This window comes from Drosophila virilis, chromosome 3, assembly GCF_030788295.1.
Source record: "Drosophila virilis strain 15010-1051.87 chromosome 3, Dvir_AGI_RSII-ME, whole genome shotgun sequence".
In the NCBI taxonomy this organism is placed as follows: domain Eukaryota; kingdom Metazoa; phylum Arthropoda; class Insecta; order Diptera; family Drosophilidae; genus Drosophila; species Drosophila virilis.
In genome coordinates, this window is record NC_091545.1 from 14,020,888 (window position 1) to 14,039,789 (window position 18,902).

General features: G+C 46.5%; 1 protein-coding gene across 25 annotated transcripts in view; it reads left to right on the forward strand.

Annotated features, from left to right (window-relative positions):
- The window catches only part of sls (sallimus), a 143,834-nt gene that overhangs the window by 56,223 nt on the left and 68,709 nt on the right, over nt 1-18,902 (forward strand). For 21 of the 25 annotated variants that reach the window (XM_070208463.1, XM_070208475.1, XM_070208468.1 and 18 more), the window contains 9 exons: nt 5,739-7,320; nt 7,382-7,611; nt 7,672-9,036; nt 9,096-11,894; nt 11,949-17,507; nt 17,570-17,857; nt 17,916-18,147; nt 18,211-18,382; nt 18,440-18,626. In XM_070208463.1, the coding sequence (XP_070064564.1) occupies nt 5,739-7,320; nt 7,382-7,611; nt 7,672-9,036; nt 9,096-11,894; nt 11,949-17,507; nt 17,570-17,857; nt 17,916-18,147; nt 18,211-18,382; nt 18,440-18,626 (12,414 nt within the window). Of the gene's footprint in view, nt 1-1,966; nt 2,201-3,211; nt 3,583-5,738; nt 7,321-7,381; nt 7,612-7,671; nt 9,037-9,095; nt 11,895-11,948; nt 17,508-17,569; nt 17,858-17,915; nt 18,148-18,210; nt 18,383-18,439; nt 18,627-18,902 lie in introns of those variants that run through there. The other 4 variants (XM_070208477.1, XM_032435027.2, XM_032435028.2 and 1 more) reach the window with 4 other exon arrangements.

Below are 18,902 nucleotides of genomic sequence, written 5' to 3' on the forward strand. Positions count from 1 at the left end.
CAATGAGCTGGGGCCCCAACACCCAACACAATACAATTAACTAAGAGCCACTAAAACCCCAACAACAATATCAGCAACAACAACAAAAGCAACTAAAACTAAATCTAAGCAATTGCCTTCATTATTTTCTTATTATTACTAAAAAGCAAAAAGAAGTACTATTAATAATACTAATTAAAGTAAAAGATTTATTTGAAGACTTTCAGCTGTCTTGTTTTGTGTGCCAAACAACATTCTACAGTCATGACATAATTGGGCGAATATTTTTGCAAATCTTGTGCGATAAGATAGTCAGAGGGGGCAGCCAGATAGGCTGACAGCAGCGGCGGCAAACTACAAGATACATTTTGTAGCGCATCGCTGCAATCTGTTGCCGCCTGCTGCTGTTGCGGCGTCTGTCTTGCAGAACCGGCTAACTGTTTGTTATTTTCATGTTGTTGTTCTGCCAGATACTCAGAAGTAGGCTCTGGATATGCTGCGTGCTTTTGCTTATCTCTCTGGCAGCTACGTTTATAGCCACAGATATATTTGTATCTGAACAGTGACAGTTTCCAACTGGCAGCTGCGCCTGCTGGTTTTTATTTTTTCTTTCTTCTTCATCTTAAAGCGTAACTAGTGATTTCATAACTGTGTCCGAAAAATTGCCAAGCATGTTAACAATTATTTTGTGCAGTATAAATAAATTATGTACTTACAATAGCATTGCCAACCGGGTCGCCTTATAGAGCCCCACTCAATGCGCATCCCATATAAGGTCAAAGCGAACGCAACTCAATCGCATTCGAGTTGCAATTTGTAAAGACTGAAAATGCTTTACGCTTTGCCACAAACCTAAAGAAATAGAAAGTTTTTTTTCTTTCTTTTTTAAATTTCAATATATAGAAAAAACCAGCATCTCGGTCTCTATGATTAAGACACGAAATGAATAATCAAGTTTATATGTAGCAAAGCAGCAGCGAGCCAAATTTTATGTATGTGGTTTTAAATTTAGACAAAATCAGAATAAATTGTGTGGAAAATTTGAAAAGAAGGTGCAAGGTGAAGAAAAAAGAGCATTTCAAAAGCTAAATTAAAATTATAATTAAAAACATTTGCATATGTAGAATGTGCAGAATATTAAACTATAGCTGGCATATCACAGAAAATGTACCTTAGTTAGTCACTGGAATCAGAAGATAGGTTGTTCGAAGAGCTGAGTGCACTTTTATTGTCCATTTTTACAGTATCTAGAATTTCGATAGATTTTCTTTTTTGATTTTGTTCTGCACAAAATGTTGAAAAATACGTGTCAAAAATAAATCGTATTATATTTTTAGCCAACTTACTCAAAAGCCGAACACTTGCCGAAACCGAAACGATCGGTTGTTGGAGAAAAACTGAGAGGAAACCCAATGATTTTCCCAACTCAAACTGCTGTGTGCCCATGCCCAGCTCTCAACTAGTTGAGCATCGGACAAAACTCAGCAATTTGACTTTGGTTATGGGCGCAGAGCAGCGCAGGCTAAAATAGAGATCGATGAGATTGAAAGTAATTCAAAGTCGATGCGATGAGCTGCTACATCGGAAAGCAGCTTCAGGAAAATTTATAGTTTATTTGGTTCAGTGGTTCTTCGACATGTTTCTGTTATCTTCTAAGCCTTAAATTAATTGCAGAGCTAAGAGTCCAGCTAATGACATTTTTGCCACTAAGTCGAACCAGCAGAGCCTGTTTCGAAGATTAAGACAAATTACCAGCCGCTGCCCCGTTTCGAATGCCAGCTGTTTGGCTGCCTGTTCAAAGGCCCCTTGCCAAGTTGTGTAGCGCATTGGCGCTCTCTCAGCGTTTTCCACAACTACAATACGCGTGGAAAGTGCAAAAATATCTCATGTGGAGCGAGAGCAGTCGCACACGAAGATCGTGTGGCTCTCGTGTCGGGCGCCTTGTGCAGCTATTTGATCGCGTTCTCAAAGATATTTTGTCATTCTTCGCTCGCACCTCACAAACGATCGACGTCTTGGTTTCAGTCTCGGGGATTATGACTTGAAACAGTTGGAAAATAGATATTATTTAAAGAAATACATATATATATATATATATATATACGGTATCTATACACACATATATATATATATATATTTGTTCAGCCATATAGTTCGCATAGAGTTTTTTATAAAAGAGTCGCAGCATACATATAGAACGTCGCAAGGATAACGCATTGAAGTAAGAATCGTCGATTTTTTACTACGATTTCAAGTGTTAAATCTGTGAAAATATAAAAAATGTTGATGAAATTTTTTGGTTTCGTAACCACTTTGAAAATTCCGAAAGAATTTTTCAGTGCGCTAAATATCTAAAAATAATCAACGAGCGGTGCTTCGGTCGCGTTCGACGGGTGATTCGGCACACCGCTCGGGATCAGATCGTGGGGTCCGCACCCAATTCAACGAATGGACTGTGAATTCGTGCATACACACAAAGAGTGATGTGCATATAGATATGAATATGCGATCCAATTTAAAGATATCCAATATACACATGTATATTTAAATATATCCATCTTGTTATGCATGACAAATGTGCTTAAGTGCATTATCCTGGCTTATCCTGCCCAGGATTACAGGCTACGATAGCTGTGATAATGTACAGAACTGTGAAAAATAACGCTCTTGATAAAATAAATAGAAGCGAGCACTGCAGAGTTTTCGCATTGGAAATACCAAAAGAAAATGTTATAAATAGCCCCTGAAAAATAAGAAGATACCACCGACATAGTGTATAGAAGACGTCTCTGTATCCGCTGCATGAGTGTGTTTGTGTGTCGCAGTGAAATATTCGAATGGCTAAAAATAGTCCGAAATGCCTCAGAGGCACAGAATATGAATATGAAGAAGGATGAATTGTGTGCTGGTGATGATAATGATGAAGAAATCTTTTTTGATATATGTATTTATATATATCTAAATCTATATGCAGCTCGGTCAAAAACAAAGAAAAAATAAAATCGAAGAAAATTCGAGTGTGTGTCAGCTAGATTAAAAGAAATGTGTGTATGTGTTGAGTAAACTCAGAAGAAAATCGAAGAAAAGAAAAGGAAAATATCAAAAATAAAATTCAACGTTTGCCAAACGGCTATTTTCGTGTGATAAATGTTTAGTGGCTTGTTTTGTGAAGAAAGTATATAAAATTTTAATGAGATTTTTCTTTTCTATCTTGCCTTGTATTCAATTTCAGCAAAAGAAGCGAAAGTATCTGTAAAGAAATATATTTCAATATATACATAAATATATAAAGTGAAGAAGCAAATCAAAAGAGAGAAAAGTGATCGAGAGGTGTTTTATTTTTAGTGCAGTTGACAACTGCATCGATTTGGTTGTCATTTTCAATGATATATAGTGATATATAACGACTTAAAATGCAACGACAAAATCCGAACCCATACCAGCAGCAGCAGCAGCAGCAGGAGCAGCACCAACAACAACAGGTGCAGCAGCAATACTCCACCCAGGAGTATTCGCACTCCAGCCAAGAGCAGCATCAGCAGCAAAGGATTAGCCGCACTGAACAACATGTTCAGAGGAGTCAAATCACCACTCAGCAACGAGGTCAGTCCGTCTGCCTGTCTGTGCCTGTCTGTGCCTGTCTGTGCCCGTCTGCCATGCCATGCCATGCCATGCCATGATATGCCATTGCATGTCCAATCATCGCTGTGGCTTGTCTCGCTTACGGATTTCAGCAAGCTGCATTGGCCAGTGGGATTCACACCGTGGATTTAGAATCTCCGCTGTTCCAAGCTCTTGTTACTGAAATTCCATTCCGATGCGCAGACAAACGCTTTTTATCATGAAAATTTCATTGTAACCTTGCATGGATTTATTCAATACTTGATTTGCTCGTTGATGATAGAGATTTGCTTGACATTGAATTTCATTTTATGATATTTTTTTTTAATATAATTTTAAGGCATTAACTAATTTGACGCGCTTACACCATATTTTAAGCTTTGAAATGTTTGAAATATATGTTTATCTTACATATTAGTATTAAATATATACATAGTTGGATCAAATATGATATATACAGAATTTACAAGTAGCATTTATACCTATCCAAAAAAATGAAATGAGAAATTACTATTCACTAGTCTTTGAGTTTGAGAAATTTTGATTAAAATTCCAATCAATGTACTAAGTTCGTTGTACTTCTCGAGACAAAAATTGTAATCAAAATTGTTCGCATATTGCAAATATTTAATTTTTTCGATAATTGTTCTAAATTTCAATTTCTCAATAATTATCAAGATATTTCTTGCTTATGCATGAAATACACTAAATAATATGCAGTTGGTAATAAGTAAACACTTTCGGAATAACAGAGCATAAATATTTACAAAATGCGAGCATGCATAGCTTCTGAATATGATTGAAAATATCAGTAACTAGAAAAGGTATCAGGTTAACAAATTGCTCTCCTGTGATATCACCAAGCGTTGCCGTAGCGTATTGGTAAAAAAATTGCATTATTATTCCCTTTCAAATAACGACTTTATTTATCATCAATAAGCTCAAATTTAATTCACCAAAGAATTAAATATTAAATTTATAAATGACCAAGAATGATTTCCAGTGCTTGCTTTATTCATCTAAAATCATAATCTCTGGTCATTTTCAATGTATGTATGACTCACCATATGAATATGTAGCCAGCTATAGGTTCAAGCAGAGAATTATTCATTTTCATCTTATATTTCAATACTTATATCTTAATTGATGATCAGCCAAAAATTTGATCTATTTATAAATATTTCCATTCATCTGCCAAAATTCTAAGCGTACGCTGCATTGACATACATATACATAATTAAATAAATATATTTAAATAAGAATAGTTAGTATAAGAGTTCTTATACGATTCACTTTGTTTACATTTTGTGGACGCTGCCTGAGTCATGGGATGGAGTGAATAAGATATATAACACTTAAGAACTCTTATACTACCAGACGAAGATAGCCGAAGTACATATGCCGAGCTTTTTGAGTCTGCGCACAAGGCAAAGAGAGTAGCCAGAGAGCAAGAGAAATTAAGAGGCGCGATAGAAGAGAGCATTGAAATAGAGAGAGAGAGAGAGAGAGAGAGAGAGAGAGAGAGAGAGAGAGAGAGAGAGAAAAAGAGAGAGAGAAAGAGAAAAAGAGGGAGAGTGCATATTAACAGCTGATCTTCTTTGTTTACATTCACAGGATCGAATTGGAAACAAACTAATGTATATATTAATGACACACTTTCGAAAAGTATCCATAACCGCCAAGGTATACACAATGATGTATATATATATATATAATTTAATTTAGACTTTGTGTGCGTGCCAACTTCTAAATATATGTATTCCAAACTAGAAATAGACAACCTCGACAATGAGCTAACATTTTCAAGTTTTTGTTTACATTTGTATTCATATATCAAACAGAGCAAAAAAATGGGAAAAACTTTTTGAGAGTCAATGTTGTTATATATTAAGTTGTACCTAGTTGTAAATATTTAATTGCATTAATTGCGTATAAAGCTTTTGCTGAAGCATGTCCTTTTTTACTCATAACTAACATTAACTAATTATATAATGGTCGCTGTTTTAAAGTATTATTTTCGTGGAGCTCTTACATTTTTTATTTTTATTACATTACAATAGCAAACATCCATTCCAGCAAGCTTCATTGCAATTCTTAGTTGCTTTTAACTATATTCAATAACCTCTTTAATATTACAGTACAACAACATCAAGGCGGTATCGGAGGCACCTATGTACCGCCCTCGTTGACACACGTTTATGCGCAAGGTGACATCTCACCGCCTGTATTTGAGCAAATCTTCAAGAACGCTCGCTTCGCTCAGGGCGGCAACGCCCTGTTTGAAGGTAGGCTGCGTGGCAACCCGAAGCCATTCGTTACATGGACCCGAAAAGGCGCACCACTTCTCGAGTCGCAAAAGTTTCGTATGAGCTACAACGAAGCCACGGGTGATGTGTCCCTACTGATCAACCAGATAGGGCCCGGAGACGAAGGCGAGTATACGTGTACGGCTCGTAATCAGTACGGCGAAGCCATCTGCAGTGTCTATATTCAACCGGAAGGCGCACCAATGCCTGCACTGCAGCCCATCCAGAATCTGGAGAAGAACATCTACTCCAATGGCTATTCGTATACGTCCATTGAGGAGGAATTCCGTGTGGATACGTTTGAGTATAGACTTTTGCGTGAGGTCTCCTTCAGGGAGGCTATTACGCGTCGCTCTAGCTATGAGCAAGACACTCAGCTGTCCCATGAGCTGGATCGCTCCCTGGGCCCTGCGCAAGCACCACAAATATCGCAGAAGCCCAGAAGCTCGAAGCTCATCGAGGGCTCTGATGCTGTCTTCACAGCCCGCGTGGGCTCCAACCCGAAACCACGTCTTACCTGGTTCCACAACGGACAACGTCTGGTAGCCTCGCAAAAATATGAGATCTCTTATTCGAGTGGCGTTGCCACTCTGCGTGTGAAGAACGCCAATGCCAAGGATGGCGGCCATTATACCCTCTTGGCCGAGAATTTGCAAGGCTGCGTCGTCTCCTCAGCTGTGCTGGCCGTCGAGCCGGCAGCTGAGACTGCCTACGAACCCAAGCCCGTGGATCAGATGGCTGAGCAGCTGGAAGCTGGCAAGGCTTTGCCGCCCACATTTGTCAAGGCTTTCAACGATCGGGAGGTTACCGAGGGACGCATGACGCGTTTTGATTGCCGTGTTACTGGCAATCCCTATCCCGAGGTCTTCTGGTTTATCAATGGCCGTCAAGTGCGCGATGATACTTCGCACAAGATCCTGGTCAACGAGTCCGGCAGCCATTCGCTGATGATCACAAATGTGAGCCGCTTGGATGGCGGCGCTGTGCAATGCTTGGCCCGCAACAAGGCCGGTGAGGTTGCCATCGAGGCACAACTGCATGTGCTGGAGAAAGAGCAAGTTGTCGCACCACAATTTGTTCAACGCTTCAGCACGATGACTGTGCGCGAGGGTGAGCCCATCAGCATGAGCGCCAATGCCATTGGCACACCAGTGCCGCGCATCACCTGGCAAAAGGATGGTGTACAAATTTCATCAACTGCTGAACGCTTTGTGGGTATCGATGGCGGCGCCACTTGCCTGGAGATACCACAAGTTAAGGCAACCGATGCTGGCTGGTATCAGTGTACCGCACAAAATATTGCCGGTTCCACAGCGAACCGGGCAAGACTCTATGTCGAAGTTCCCAGAGAGCAACCAAGTCAAGAACAAAGGCGTCTTAATCTTCCAAGACCAACGAAAGTTATCGAGCCTGAGTAAGTCCTGCACGCCTATTAAACATATATCCAATTCATTACATTTTTTTTTTCTTCTTAGGCCAATCCCTGGTCCTGAAATCATTTATTTGCGCCATGTGGAACGCGCCAAGCCCCATCTGCGACCTGGCGAGGAGGATCGCGTTTATCCTCCACCACAGTTCATTATACCCCTGCAGAATGTGCAGCAAACCGAAGGTGGTCGAGTCCACATGGAGGCGCGCATTGAACCCGTCGGCGATCCAAGCATGGTCGTCGAATGGTTCCTCAATGGTCGCCCGCTGGCAGCCAGTAAGTAGCTGGGATACATAATGCATATACTTTTGCTTAATCTCTGTTATGCTTCCGCAGGTGCCCGCGCCACATCTGTCTTCAAGTTTGGCTTCATTGCTCTGGATCTATTGAGCATAATGGGTCACGATTCTGGAGAATACATGTGTCGCGTCAGCAATGCCAGCGGTGTGGCAGAGTCGCGCGCCATTTTATCGGTGGTCCAGCGACCGTCCATTGAGCAATCGTCGCAGAATCCGAACAGCTTGCAGTACATCAACCAGCTGGAAGATTACTCGCGCTATCAGCGCCAGGAGAGCTCAGAGGAGTTGATGAATCAAGCTCCACAATTTATACGTCCACTGCGCGATCTGGGTGAATTCGAGGAGGGCAAGAATGTGCACTTTGAGGCGCAAGTGACCCCAGTTAATGATCCCAGCATGCGTGTGGAATGGTACAAGGATGGCTTACCAATTACCGCTAGTTCGCGCATCACGGCCATATTTAACTTCGGCTATGTCTCCCTAAACATATTGCACCTACGCGCCGAAGATGCCGGTAACTACACCGTGCGCGCCGTGAATCGCATTGGTGAAGCCATCAGCCAGTCCACCATACGCGTGCACACGCGCTCCCAGGTCACCGCTGATCTGGGCATACCCGAACAGCAGCGTTACATTGAAAAAGTTGAGGAATTGGAGGACTACCGCAAGTCCCAGCAGCGTCGCCATGTCCAGGAGGCCCCGGAGGCCATTGCGCCGCCCCAATTCAAAACACCCATCCAGAATCAGCTGGATTTGCGTGAGCACGCGCATGCGCATTTCGAGGCACGTCTCGAACCCATTAGCGATTCAACCATGCGCGTGGAATGGCTTAAGGATGGACAACCTCTTGAGGCTAGCTCGCGCATAACCACCTATCATAACTTTGGCTACGTCGCGTTGACCATCAAGCAGATAACCATATACGATGCTGGCACCTACACTTGCCGCGCCTACAATGCCATGGGGCAGGATACAACCACGGCCCAGTGTACGGTCATATCGAAGAACGAGATTGTCTCGGATACGCAACATCCGGGAGGTTTGCAAAAAATCCAGCACTTGGAGGACTCTTCACGCTATGGTCGTCGTGAGGAGGAGGAAACGTACATAACACAGGCACCGCGTTTCCTGGGCCCACTCAAGGGCACCACCAAGATCCTGGAGGGTCAACGCGCTCACTTTGAGGCACGCGTGGAGCCACAAAGTGATCTTGGCATGCGCATCGAATGGTATCATAATGGGCGCGCTATTACCGCAGCCAATCGTATACAAACATACTACGACTTCGGCTATGTTGCCCTGGATATTTCACAGGTGCGCGCCGAGGATGCGGGCATATACACTGTGGTAGCTAGAAACAAGCTAGGTGAAGCTCAATTGCAAGCAACGATGGTAGTGGAAAGTAAGTAGTGGATCCTTTCAATCCTTTGAGATAATTAAATCTAACTGTTTCTCTTGCAGCTCGTTCCAACATCGACACATCTAGCATGCACCGCGGCCTCTATGAAAAAACGCAGAACCTGGAGAACAAACCTTTCGTGGAGCCACAGTATGATATTGAGGAAATCTCAAAGTCGAAGCCCGTCTTTGTGCAGCCTCTTACTGATCCCAAGCCCATACACGATGGCAAAAATATTCATCTGGAGTGCCGTCTTGAGCCCATGGGAGATCCTACAATGCGCGTTGAATGGTTCCATAACGGACGCCCAGTCACCGTCGGCTCAAGGTTCCGCACCTACTACGATTTTGGTTTCGTCGCCTTGGACATCATCCAGGCTACGGCAGCGGACTCTGGCGAGTATACTGTGCGCGCCACCAATCATCTGGGCTCAGCCCACACCTCCGCTTGTGTGCGTGTAATTGATCGCACCGATGTGGTGACTGAAACCCAAAATGAGCAATCGCTGGAGCAGATTCAGTTGCTTGAAGACTCGCGTCGGCGTCACCACCAGGAAGAAGATATAACCATCATGCAGGCGCCGCAGTTTACACGTGCACTTCATAACATCGAAACCGTCGAAGGCACCAATGTGCATCTGGAATGCCGCCTGCAGCCCGTGGGCGATCCTAGCATGCGCATCGAATGGCTTGTTAATGGCAAGCCAGTAAAGACGGGCCATCGTTTCCGTCCCGCTTACGAGTTTGACTATGTTGCGCTGGACTTGCTCGGCTGCTATGCAATTGATTCGGGCGTCTACACGTGCCAAGCACGTAATCAATTGGGCGAGGCTGTCACCTCTTCCTCCGTTCGCATCATCGCCAAAAAAGATTTGATTCTGGAAACCCAGAATGAATCTGGCCTACAGAAGATCCAATATCTGGAGGATTCCTCACGGTATCGTCGTAATGAGTTTGTGGATGAGGTGGTCAAAATTCGTCCACGCTTTCTTACCCATCCAAAGAGCCTGACCAACACCCGCGAGGGTGCCCACGCGCACTTCGAGTGCAAAATAGAGCCAGTCACTGATCCCAATCTGAAGGTGGAGTGGTTCAAGAATGGCCGTCCTATTACTGTAGGTCATCGTTTCCGTCCCATACATGATTTCGGCTACGTGGCCTTGGATATTGTTGGCCTGATTGCAGAGGACTCTGGTGTTTACACTTGCCGCGCTGTTAATCAGATTGGCTCTGATGAAACTCAGGTGGAGCTGCAATGCCGCAGCGGCGAGCAAATTGTCACCGTTACCCAGAATGAGGCTGGCTTGGAACAAATTCATTATCTAGAGGATCGTTCGCGATATAGCCGCCGCGAGGAGATCGACGAGAGTACCAAGCAGGCGCCAGTCTTCACCACCTCGTTGAAAAACATTGAGATCAAGGAAAATCAGCGTGCCCACTTCGAATGCCGTTTGATTCCGGTTTCGGATCCCTCGATGCGTGTAGAATGGTACCACAACAACTTGCCCTTAAAATCTGGCTCCCGTTTCACAGAGACTAACAACTTTGGCTTCGTTGCCTTAGACATTATGTCCACCCTGCCAGAGGATGCGGGTACCTACACTTGCCGTGCCTACAATGCAGTGGGTGAAGCCATCACCTCTGCCGTTGCCGTGGTGCACACCAAGAAGTCCATCTATTTGGAGTCCCAGCACGAGACTGCATTGCCACGACTGCAGCACTTGGAGGATGGCTCCAAGCGTCAACGCATTAGCGTTCAGGATGAGTTTGTTTCACAGGCTCCGGTCTTTACCATGCCCGTTAGGGATGTTCGTGTAGCTGAAAACCAAGCTGTGCACTTTGAAGCCCGTCTTATTCCCGTGGGTGATCCAAAACTCAAGGTTGAATGGCTGCGCAATGGCCAGCCCATTGAGGCATCTAACCGCACAACCACCATGCACGACTTTGGATATGTGGCTCTGAACATGAAGTACGTCAATCCCGAAGATTCTGGCACCTATACCTGCCGTGCGGTTAACGAGCTGGGTCAGGCCGTAACATCCGCCTCTCTGATTGTGCAGTCTAAGACGGCCATTCAGCTTGAGACACAGCACGAAGCAGCCATGCACAAGATTCATCAGCTAGAGGATCACAGCAAGTACCAGCGCCGTGAGGAGGAGGAATATACCGTTACCACTGCGCCCACGTTTGTTACCAAGTTAATTGGACCCACCAATCTGGTTGAGGGTCAAAGTGCCCATTACGAATGCCGCATTGAACCCTATCCGGATCCAAATCTGAAGGTTGAGTGGTTACATAACGGCAAGCCCCTGAGCACTGGCCATCGCTTCCGCACCACCTACGATTTTGGTTTTGCCGCCCTCGACATTCTCACTGTCTATGCGGAGGACAGTGGGGAATACACTTGCCGTGTGACTAACAATCTGGGCGAGGCTGTCAACTCGATTGCCCTCAATGTGACTTCCCGTTCGTCGATTATTCATGAAACGCAGCACGAGGAGGCGTTGCATAAGATTCAGCATCTGGAAGATACCTCCCGTTTCCAGCGCAAAACCGAAGAGGATCAATTCCACGCGGAGCGTCCACAGTTCGGACGCCCACTGCGTAATGCCAAGGTCAATGAGGGCACACCCGTACATCTTGAAGCCACACTAATCCCCGTGAACGATCCCACTATGAAGGTCGAATGGTATTGCAATGGCAAACCCATCCAATCGGGACACCGTTTCAAGACCACTTACGATTTCGGTTTTGTTGCCTTGGACATACTGTATGCTCACGCCGAAGACACAGGCACCTACATGTGCAAGGCTAAAAATGCTGTTGGGGAAGCTGTCACGACTTGTGCTGTAAACGTAACAGGTAAGCTCGCAGAGCGCCAATTTATATTCATTACTAATCAGTTTTAACTTTTAGCAAATAAGACACTGGATCTGGATACGCTTGATGCTCAACGACTTGAGAAGATTCGCCAGCTTGAAACCTATGTGGCACCCGCAAAGGTCGAAGTGGAGGAGAAAGGACAGAAACCAATTTTCCTTACCCCACTTAGCAACCTAGAGCATCTTAAGGAGGGCGAGCATGGCCATTTGGAGTGTCGCGTTGAGCCTATCAATGATGCCAATCTGAAGATCGAGTGGTTCTGCAATGGAAAGCAATTGCCTACTGGACATCGTTATCGCACCACCCATGACTTTGGCTACGTAGCTCTGGACATTTTATACGTTTATGGCGAGGACACAGGCACTTATATGTGCAAGGCCACCAATCTCCTGGGCGAAGCGGTCAATACCTGCAATGTGCGTGTGCTGAACCGACGCAGCATGATATTGGATACTCAGCATCCTGATGCTCTAGAGAAGATACAGAAGTTGGAGTCTAAGGTTGTCACCACACGCACCGAAGTCGGCGATCACCCCATTGGTCCACCCCATTTCACCGCTGAACTGCGCGGCTCCACAGAGATATACGAGGGACAAACGGCGCACTTTGAAGCCCAGGTGGCGCCCGTGCACGATCCCAACTTGCGAATTGAATTCTATCATAATGGCAAGCCCCTGCCCTCGGCTGCCCGATTCCACATCACCTTCGACTTTGGCTATGTGTCATTAGACATTACTCATGCCGTGGCCGAAGATGCGGGCGAATATTCTGTGCGTGCTGTTAATGCCCTGGGTCAGGCCGTATCTACGACCAATCTGCGAGTGATCGCCCGCGGCACTATTATTTCAGACACTCAACATCCTGAAGGCCTAGAGAAGATACGTAAATTGGAGTCTGCGGCACCGCATCAGCGTCAGGAAGTTGAAACTCCTGGCACACGCCAGCGTCCAGTATTCACACAACCGCTTCAAAATATTGATCGCATCAATGAGCACCAGACCGCCCACTTTGAAGCTCGCCTGATTCCAGTGGGCGATCCCAACCTGAAGGTCGAATGGTACCGTAACGAGAAACTGATCGAAGATAGCTCCCGTATTACTAAGCAGCATGACTTTGGCTTTGTTTCGCTGGATATCTCGCACATCCGTAAGGAGGACGAGGGCGTTTACATGTGCCGCGCCATCAATCCGCTGGGTGAGGCTGTCACCACCGCTTCTATGCGCGTGGTTACTGAGGCCAGCATCCAAATGGATACTCAACATCCGGACAGCATCCGTCGTATTCATCAGCTGGAGAAGCCGCTGGCTCCACTTCCCACCGAGCCGGAGCGTCTCTTCGAGAAGCCCATCTTCACACAGCTTCTTACAGGCCCGTCTGAGCTGTGGGAGGGTGCACATGCGCACTTTGAAGCTCGTGTTGTACCTGTCGGTGATCCCTCACTCAAGTTCGAGTGGTTCATTAATGGCGTGGAACTGCAAATGGGATCCCGTCTGCGCACCACCCACGACTTTGGCTTTGTCACTCTGGACATTGCAGCTGTGGTGCCTGAGGACGCTGGTGTGTACATGTGCCGTGCCTACAATGCCGCTGGCGAGGCTGTGTCTTCCACTGCCATGAAGGTGAAGACGAGAGCTAACATTGATGGACAGCCCTTGATTCCCGAGTCCTGGGAGGCCATTCGCCTGAAAGAGGCAGCAATGAACCGTGTGCCCGAAATGTTCGTGGACTCTACACCACAGCAGGCTCCAGTTTTCACCACCCATTTGCAAAGCTACGACAAATTGCACGAGGGTCAGCATGTTCTTCTGGAGGCTCAGGTAGAGCCACGCGCCGATCCCAATCTGCGCATTGAGTGGTTCAAGAACGGCATCTCATTGACCACCGGCTCTCGTATACGCAGCACCTTTGACTTTGGCTTGGTTACCTTGTCCATTAATGGCTTGCGTGAGGATGACTCCGCTATTTACACTTGCAAAGCCACCAACCAGGTGGGCGAGGCGGTGTCGACTTCGTCACTCAAGATTGAAGATCGCCACTGGCTACACGCTGAGTCTTTGCATCCGGACTCACTGCCACGAATTGGTGAGCTGGAGGCACCTAAGGAGGGTCGTCCAGAGGCCCCAGAGCCGACATATGAGACGCCTGTGTTCATCACACATTTGAACAACATTGAGTGCAAGGAGAGCGACAATGTGCGCTTCGAGTGCAATGTGGAGCCAGCTCGTGATCCAACTATGAAGATTGAATGGTTCTACAATGGACAACCCCTGCAGGCCGCTGCCAAGTTTAAGTCCATCTATGACTTTGGCTATTGTGCCCTGGATCTGACCAATGCGTATGCCGAGAACAGCGGCATCTATACCTGCAAGGCCACCAATAGCAAGGGCTCGGCCACCACTTCTGGAACATTGAAATGCACTGGTGGCAAGACCATGTTCCTGGACACCCAACATCCACAGGGTGAGAGCGGTCTAGAAGCTGTGCAGGAAACGGAAGAGGCATTGGCCAATCGATATGCCCAGAAGACAACCAAGCCGGAGACTCAATACCCACCACCAGTCTGGACTAAGCCACTGCAGCAGGAGTTCCACCTATCCGAGGCGCAACCTATCCATCTGGAAGCCAATGTGGAGCCCAAAGAGGATCCCAACTTAGTTATCGAATGGTATTTCAATGGCAAACTGCTGCAGCATGGTTCACGCTTTAAGATGACCACCGAATTCGGTTTCGTTACCATGGATATGATAGAAGTGTACTCCAGAGATCAGGGCATTTACACTTGCAAGGCCTACAACAAGGCTGGCGAAGCATTCACCTCCACAACAATATTCTGCTCTAGCAAAGACAATATCATTGAATCCACTCAGCATCCTAAGGGCGCCGAGGGTCTGGAGCAAATTCAAGATCTAGAGGACTCATTGCGCAAGGATGGCAGCAAGCCGGAGCAACCAGAACAGGGAATTGCACCACGTTTCACCACCGAATTCGTTAACATTGTGGATATTGGCGAAGGCGAATTGGCCCATTACGAGGCCAATCTCATACCTCTGGGAGATCAGAGCATGGTCATTGAATGGTTCTTTAACGGAAAGGTTCTTGAGGCCAGCCATCGCGTGCGCACCATCTATGCCTTTGGTACCGTCGCACTGGAAGTGCTGGGCACCAAAATCGAGGATACTGGCACCTACACCTGCCGTGCCACTAACAAATATGGTTCGGCTGAGATAAGCTGCACTTTGGAGTGTGTAGAGAAGCCACGTGGTCAGAAGCCACACTTCACATCGCATATTCAACCGCTGCAGGGCCTGAAGGATAGTCAATCTGCGCACTTTGAGTGCACCTTGATTCCGGTTAATGATCCAGAGCTCAAGGTCGAGTGGTATCATAATGGCAAACTGCTTCGTCACTCCAATCGCATTAAGACGGTATCCGACTTTGGCTATGTGGTCCTAGACATTGCCTATCTGCAGGATCACGACAGTGGTGAATATGTTTGCCGAGCCTACAATAAATATGGCGAGGACTTCACCCGTACCACTCTTAACTGTGGTGGTCGTGGCGGCGTTTTCTACGACAGCTTGCAGCCCGATTCACTGCAAAGGATTCGTGAGCTAGAATGCCCACAGGGACAGCAAACTGATACCAGTGCACCGCTGGTTGCCGAGCCACCAAAGTTTATTACGCAGATCAGCGATGTCACCAAGCTGGTGGAGGGCCAGAGCGCTCACTTCGAGGCCCGCCTGACGCCGATTACCGATCCTGACTTGGTGGTTGAGTGGTATTTTAATGGCAAGAAGCTTCCACATGGCCATCGTTTCCGCACCTTCCACGACTTTGGTATTGTCATCCTGGACATACTCTATTGCTACGAGGAGAACTCAGGCGTTTACGAGTGCCGTGCCTTCAACAAGTACGGCGAGGATGTTACTCGTGCTAGTCTGAAGTGCGCATCCAAGGCCAGCCTTATTTTGGACTCACAGCTGCCACGCGGCATGGAAGGTGGTCTGGAGAAGATTGCCAATCTGGAGTATAGCATGGTACGCTCGCGTGAAGAGACTACTGAAGAAACCAGAGGTAAGGCACCTGTATTCACCGTGCCACTGGAGAATATTGAAAACCTGCGCGAGGGTGAGAATGCTCACTATGAGGCACGCATTACGCCCGCCGATGATCCCAAGCTGAAGGTGGAATGGTACTGGAATGGCCGCCCATTGAAAGCAGGCTCACGCTTCCGCACATTCTGCGACTTTGGTTTTGTCATCTTGGAAATTTCGCCCGTTTATCCCGAAGATTCGGGTGAATACTCGTGCCGTGCTATCAATGAGTACGGTGAGGCTGTGACCACCGCAACGATGAAAATTCAGGGCAAGCGCAGTATCATCATGGAATCGCAACTGCCCAAGGGCATGGAGGGCACCATCGATCGTATCGCCGAGCTGGAGGGTCTGGGCTCGCGCAGCACAGAGTTTGTACCGGAAGACGATACAGGCAAGCCGCCAGAATTTATTACGACACCTTTCGACATGGTCATCGGAGAGAACTCCTTGGCCCACTTCGAGTGTCGTCTGCAACCCATAAACGACCCCTCCATGCGTGTGGACTGGTTCCACAACGGCAAGGCATTATGGTCCGGTTCTCGCATTAAGACCATTAACGACTTTGGCTTTGTCATTCTTGAGATTGCCGGCTGCTACCAGCGTGATACAGGTCTGTATACCTGCAAGGCGACCAACAAGCATGGTGAGGCCACGGTGTCCTGCAAACTGCAGGTCAAGGGTCGCCAAGGAATTGTTGTGGAGCCGCAGCTGCCCTCTAACTTCCGCACTGGCACTGAAAGCCTGCAAAAGCTGGAGGAAAGCATGCACAAGCGGGAAGAGATTGTCATCGATGAGGAGCAACCAAATCCACCTAAGTTTATTGAGCAAATCAAGGATAACTTGGATGTGCCCGAAGGTGGACCGATACACTTCGATTGCCGTGTAGAGCCCGTTGGTGATCCAACAATGCGCATCGAATGGTTCTACAATGGACGTGTCATGGCCACCGGCTCCAGAGTGCATCAACTGAACGACTTTGGCTTCATTGCTTTGGATATTGACTATATCTATGCCCGCGATTCCGGCGAGTATACCTGCCGTGCCACCAACAAATGGGGCACTGCCACCACCACTGCAAAGGTGACCTGCAAGGGTAAGCACAACATTGTTTATGAATCGCAGCTGCCTGAGGGCATGACCGCCGAGAAGTTGAAGGAACTGGAACGCGGACGCATACCAGAGGTACCCCAGATTGTTGAAGAGCAGTTTGGACCACCGAAGTTCATCACTCAAATAGCTTCATGCACGGCCGAGGAGTCTGAAGCCGTGAGGTTCGAATGTCAAGTAGAGCCCAAGACGGATCCCAGTCTGCGTGTTGAATGGTATCGCAATGGCAAACCTTTGCCCCTGGGTCATCGCTATAGAAACGTCTTTGACATGGGCTTCGTCTCGCTGGACATTTTGTATGTGTACAGCGACGACTCTGGCGAGTACGTTTGTCGTGCTGTCAACAATCATGGCGAGGATCGCACCAAGGCTACTGTCTCCTGCAAGAGTAAGTCATAACATATATCGCTCGAATATATTAATTATAATCTTCCTCAAATCTCTTCCTAGAACTACCGACAATATTGCTGCAAAATCAAGTGCCCCGTGGCATGAAACGCTCGGAAACGCTCACCCAAATGGAGGCCACAATCAAGAAGTACACGACCGAGGTGCATTTAACCGAGGATGATCTTTTCGATCCCGATCGCAAACAGCCACCTCGCTTTGTTACCCAGATCAAGGAACAGCTCACATTGACGGAGATGGCCAAAACCAAATTCGAGTGCCAGCTGGCGCCTGTAGGTGATCCGAACATGAAGGTCGAATGGTTCTTTAATGGCAAACCCTTGCTCTACAGTAAGTGCGGAAAGCCTATAACCAATACATATATTTTATAATAAACTTATACATGCAGAAAATCGCTTCGAGCCCATCTACGATTTTGGCTATGTGGCCATGAACTTCGGCTGGGTATATCCCGAGGACAGCGGCGAATACGTTTGCCGAGCCACAAACTTGTATGGCATGGATGAGACTCGTGCTACGATCAAGGTCTCCGGCAAGCCAGGTATTGTCTACGACTCCCAATTGCCGGCCCATATGCAGAGCATTGATCGCATTCGCGAAATGGAAGCTTCCTGGCAAGTGTAAGTTGTCTGAAGTATAAGCTATAAAAATCCAATCGATACATTTGTTATCTGTCCCCACAGTGTGCCCGATGAAGTTGATCCTGATGCCAAGCCCAGAACGAAGCCCATGTTTGTTAGCAAGCTGGAGCCACAGACGGTGGAGGAAGGTGAACCGGCCAGGTTCTGTGTGCGCGTTACCGGACATCCACGTCCTCGAGTCATGTGGTTAATCAATGGTCACACTGTTGTGCATGTAGGTTTCTGCTGACACAATTATTTGCCTTTTGCATACTAATTTTCTTATACACAGGGATCTCGTTACAAACTGACCAACGATGGCATGTTCCATCTTGATGTACCCAAGACGCGTCAATATGATACTGGCAAGGTGGAGGTTATAGCGCGCAACTCTGTGGGCGAATCGATTGCTTCGACCGAACTGAATGTTGTCGCACGCTCTGATGATTATCGCAATGTGCTCAAGAACTCACCACGCCGTAAGTCACACATATATACTCACGCACACACACATTTGTTTCAAACACACCTGGTTATACAAGCAGAAATATATAAATATGAATTATTTTAACAGCTATATGAAATTAACACACATTCTAAATGCAGTAGTCTTTAGCTGGCAAAACTAAAAAGAAAAACACGAAAAACACCACATTAAATACCTCATTGTAAATATACATACATATATAAATATATACATATAAGGTCCACTAGTACGCATATTTAAGTAGACGTAGCTGCAGCAACCAACTTTA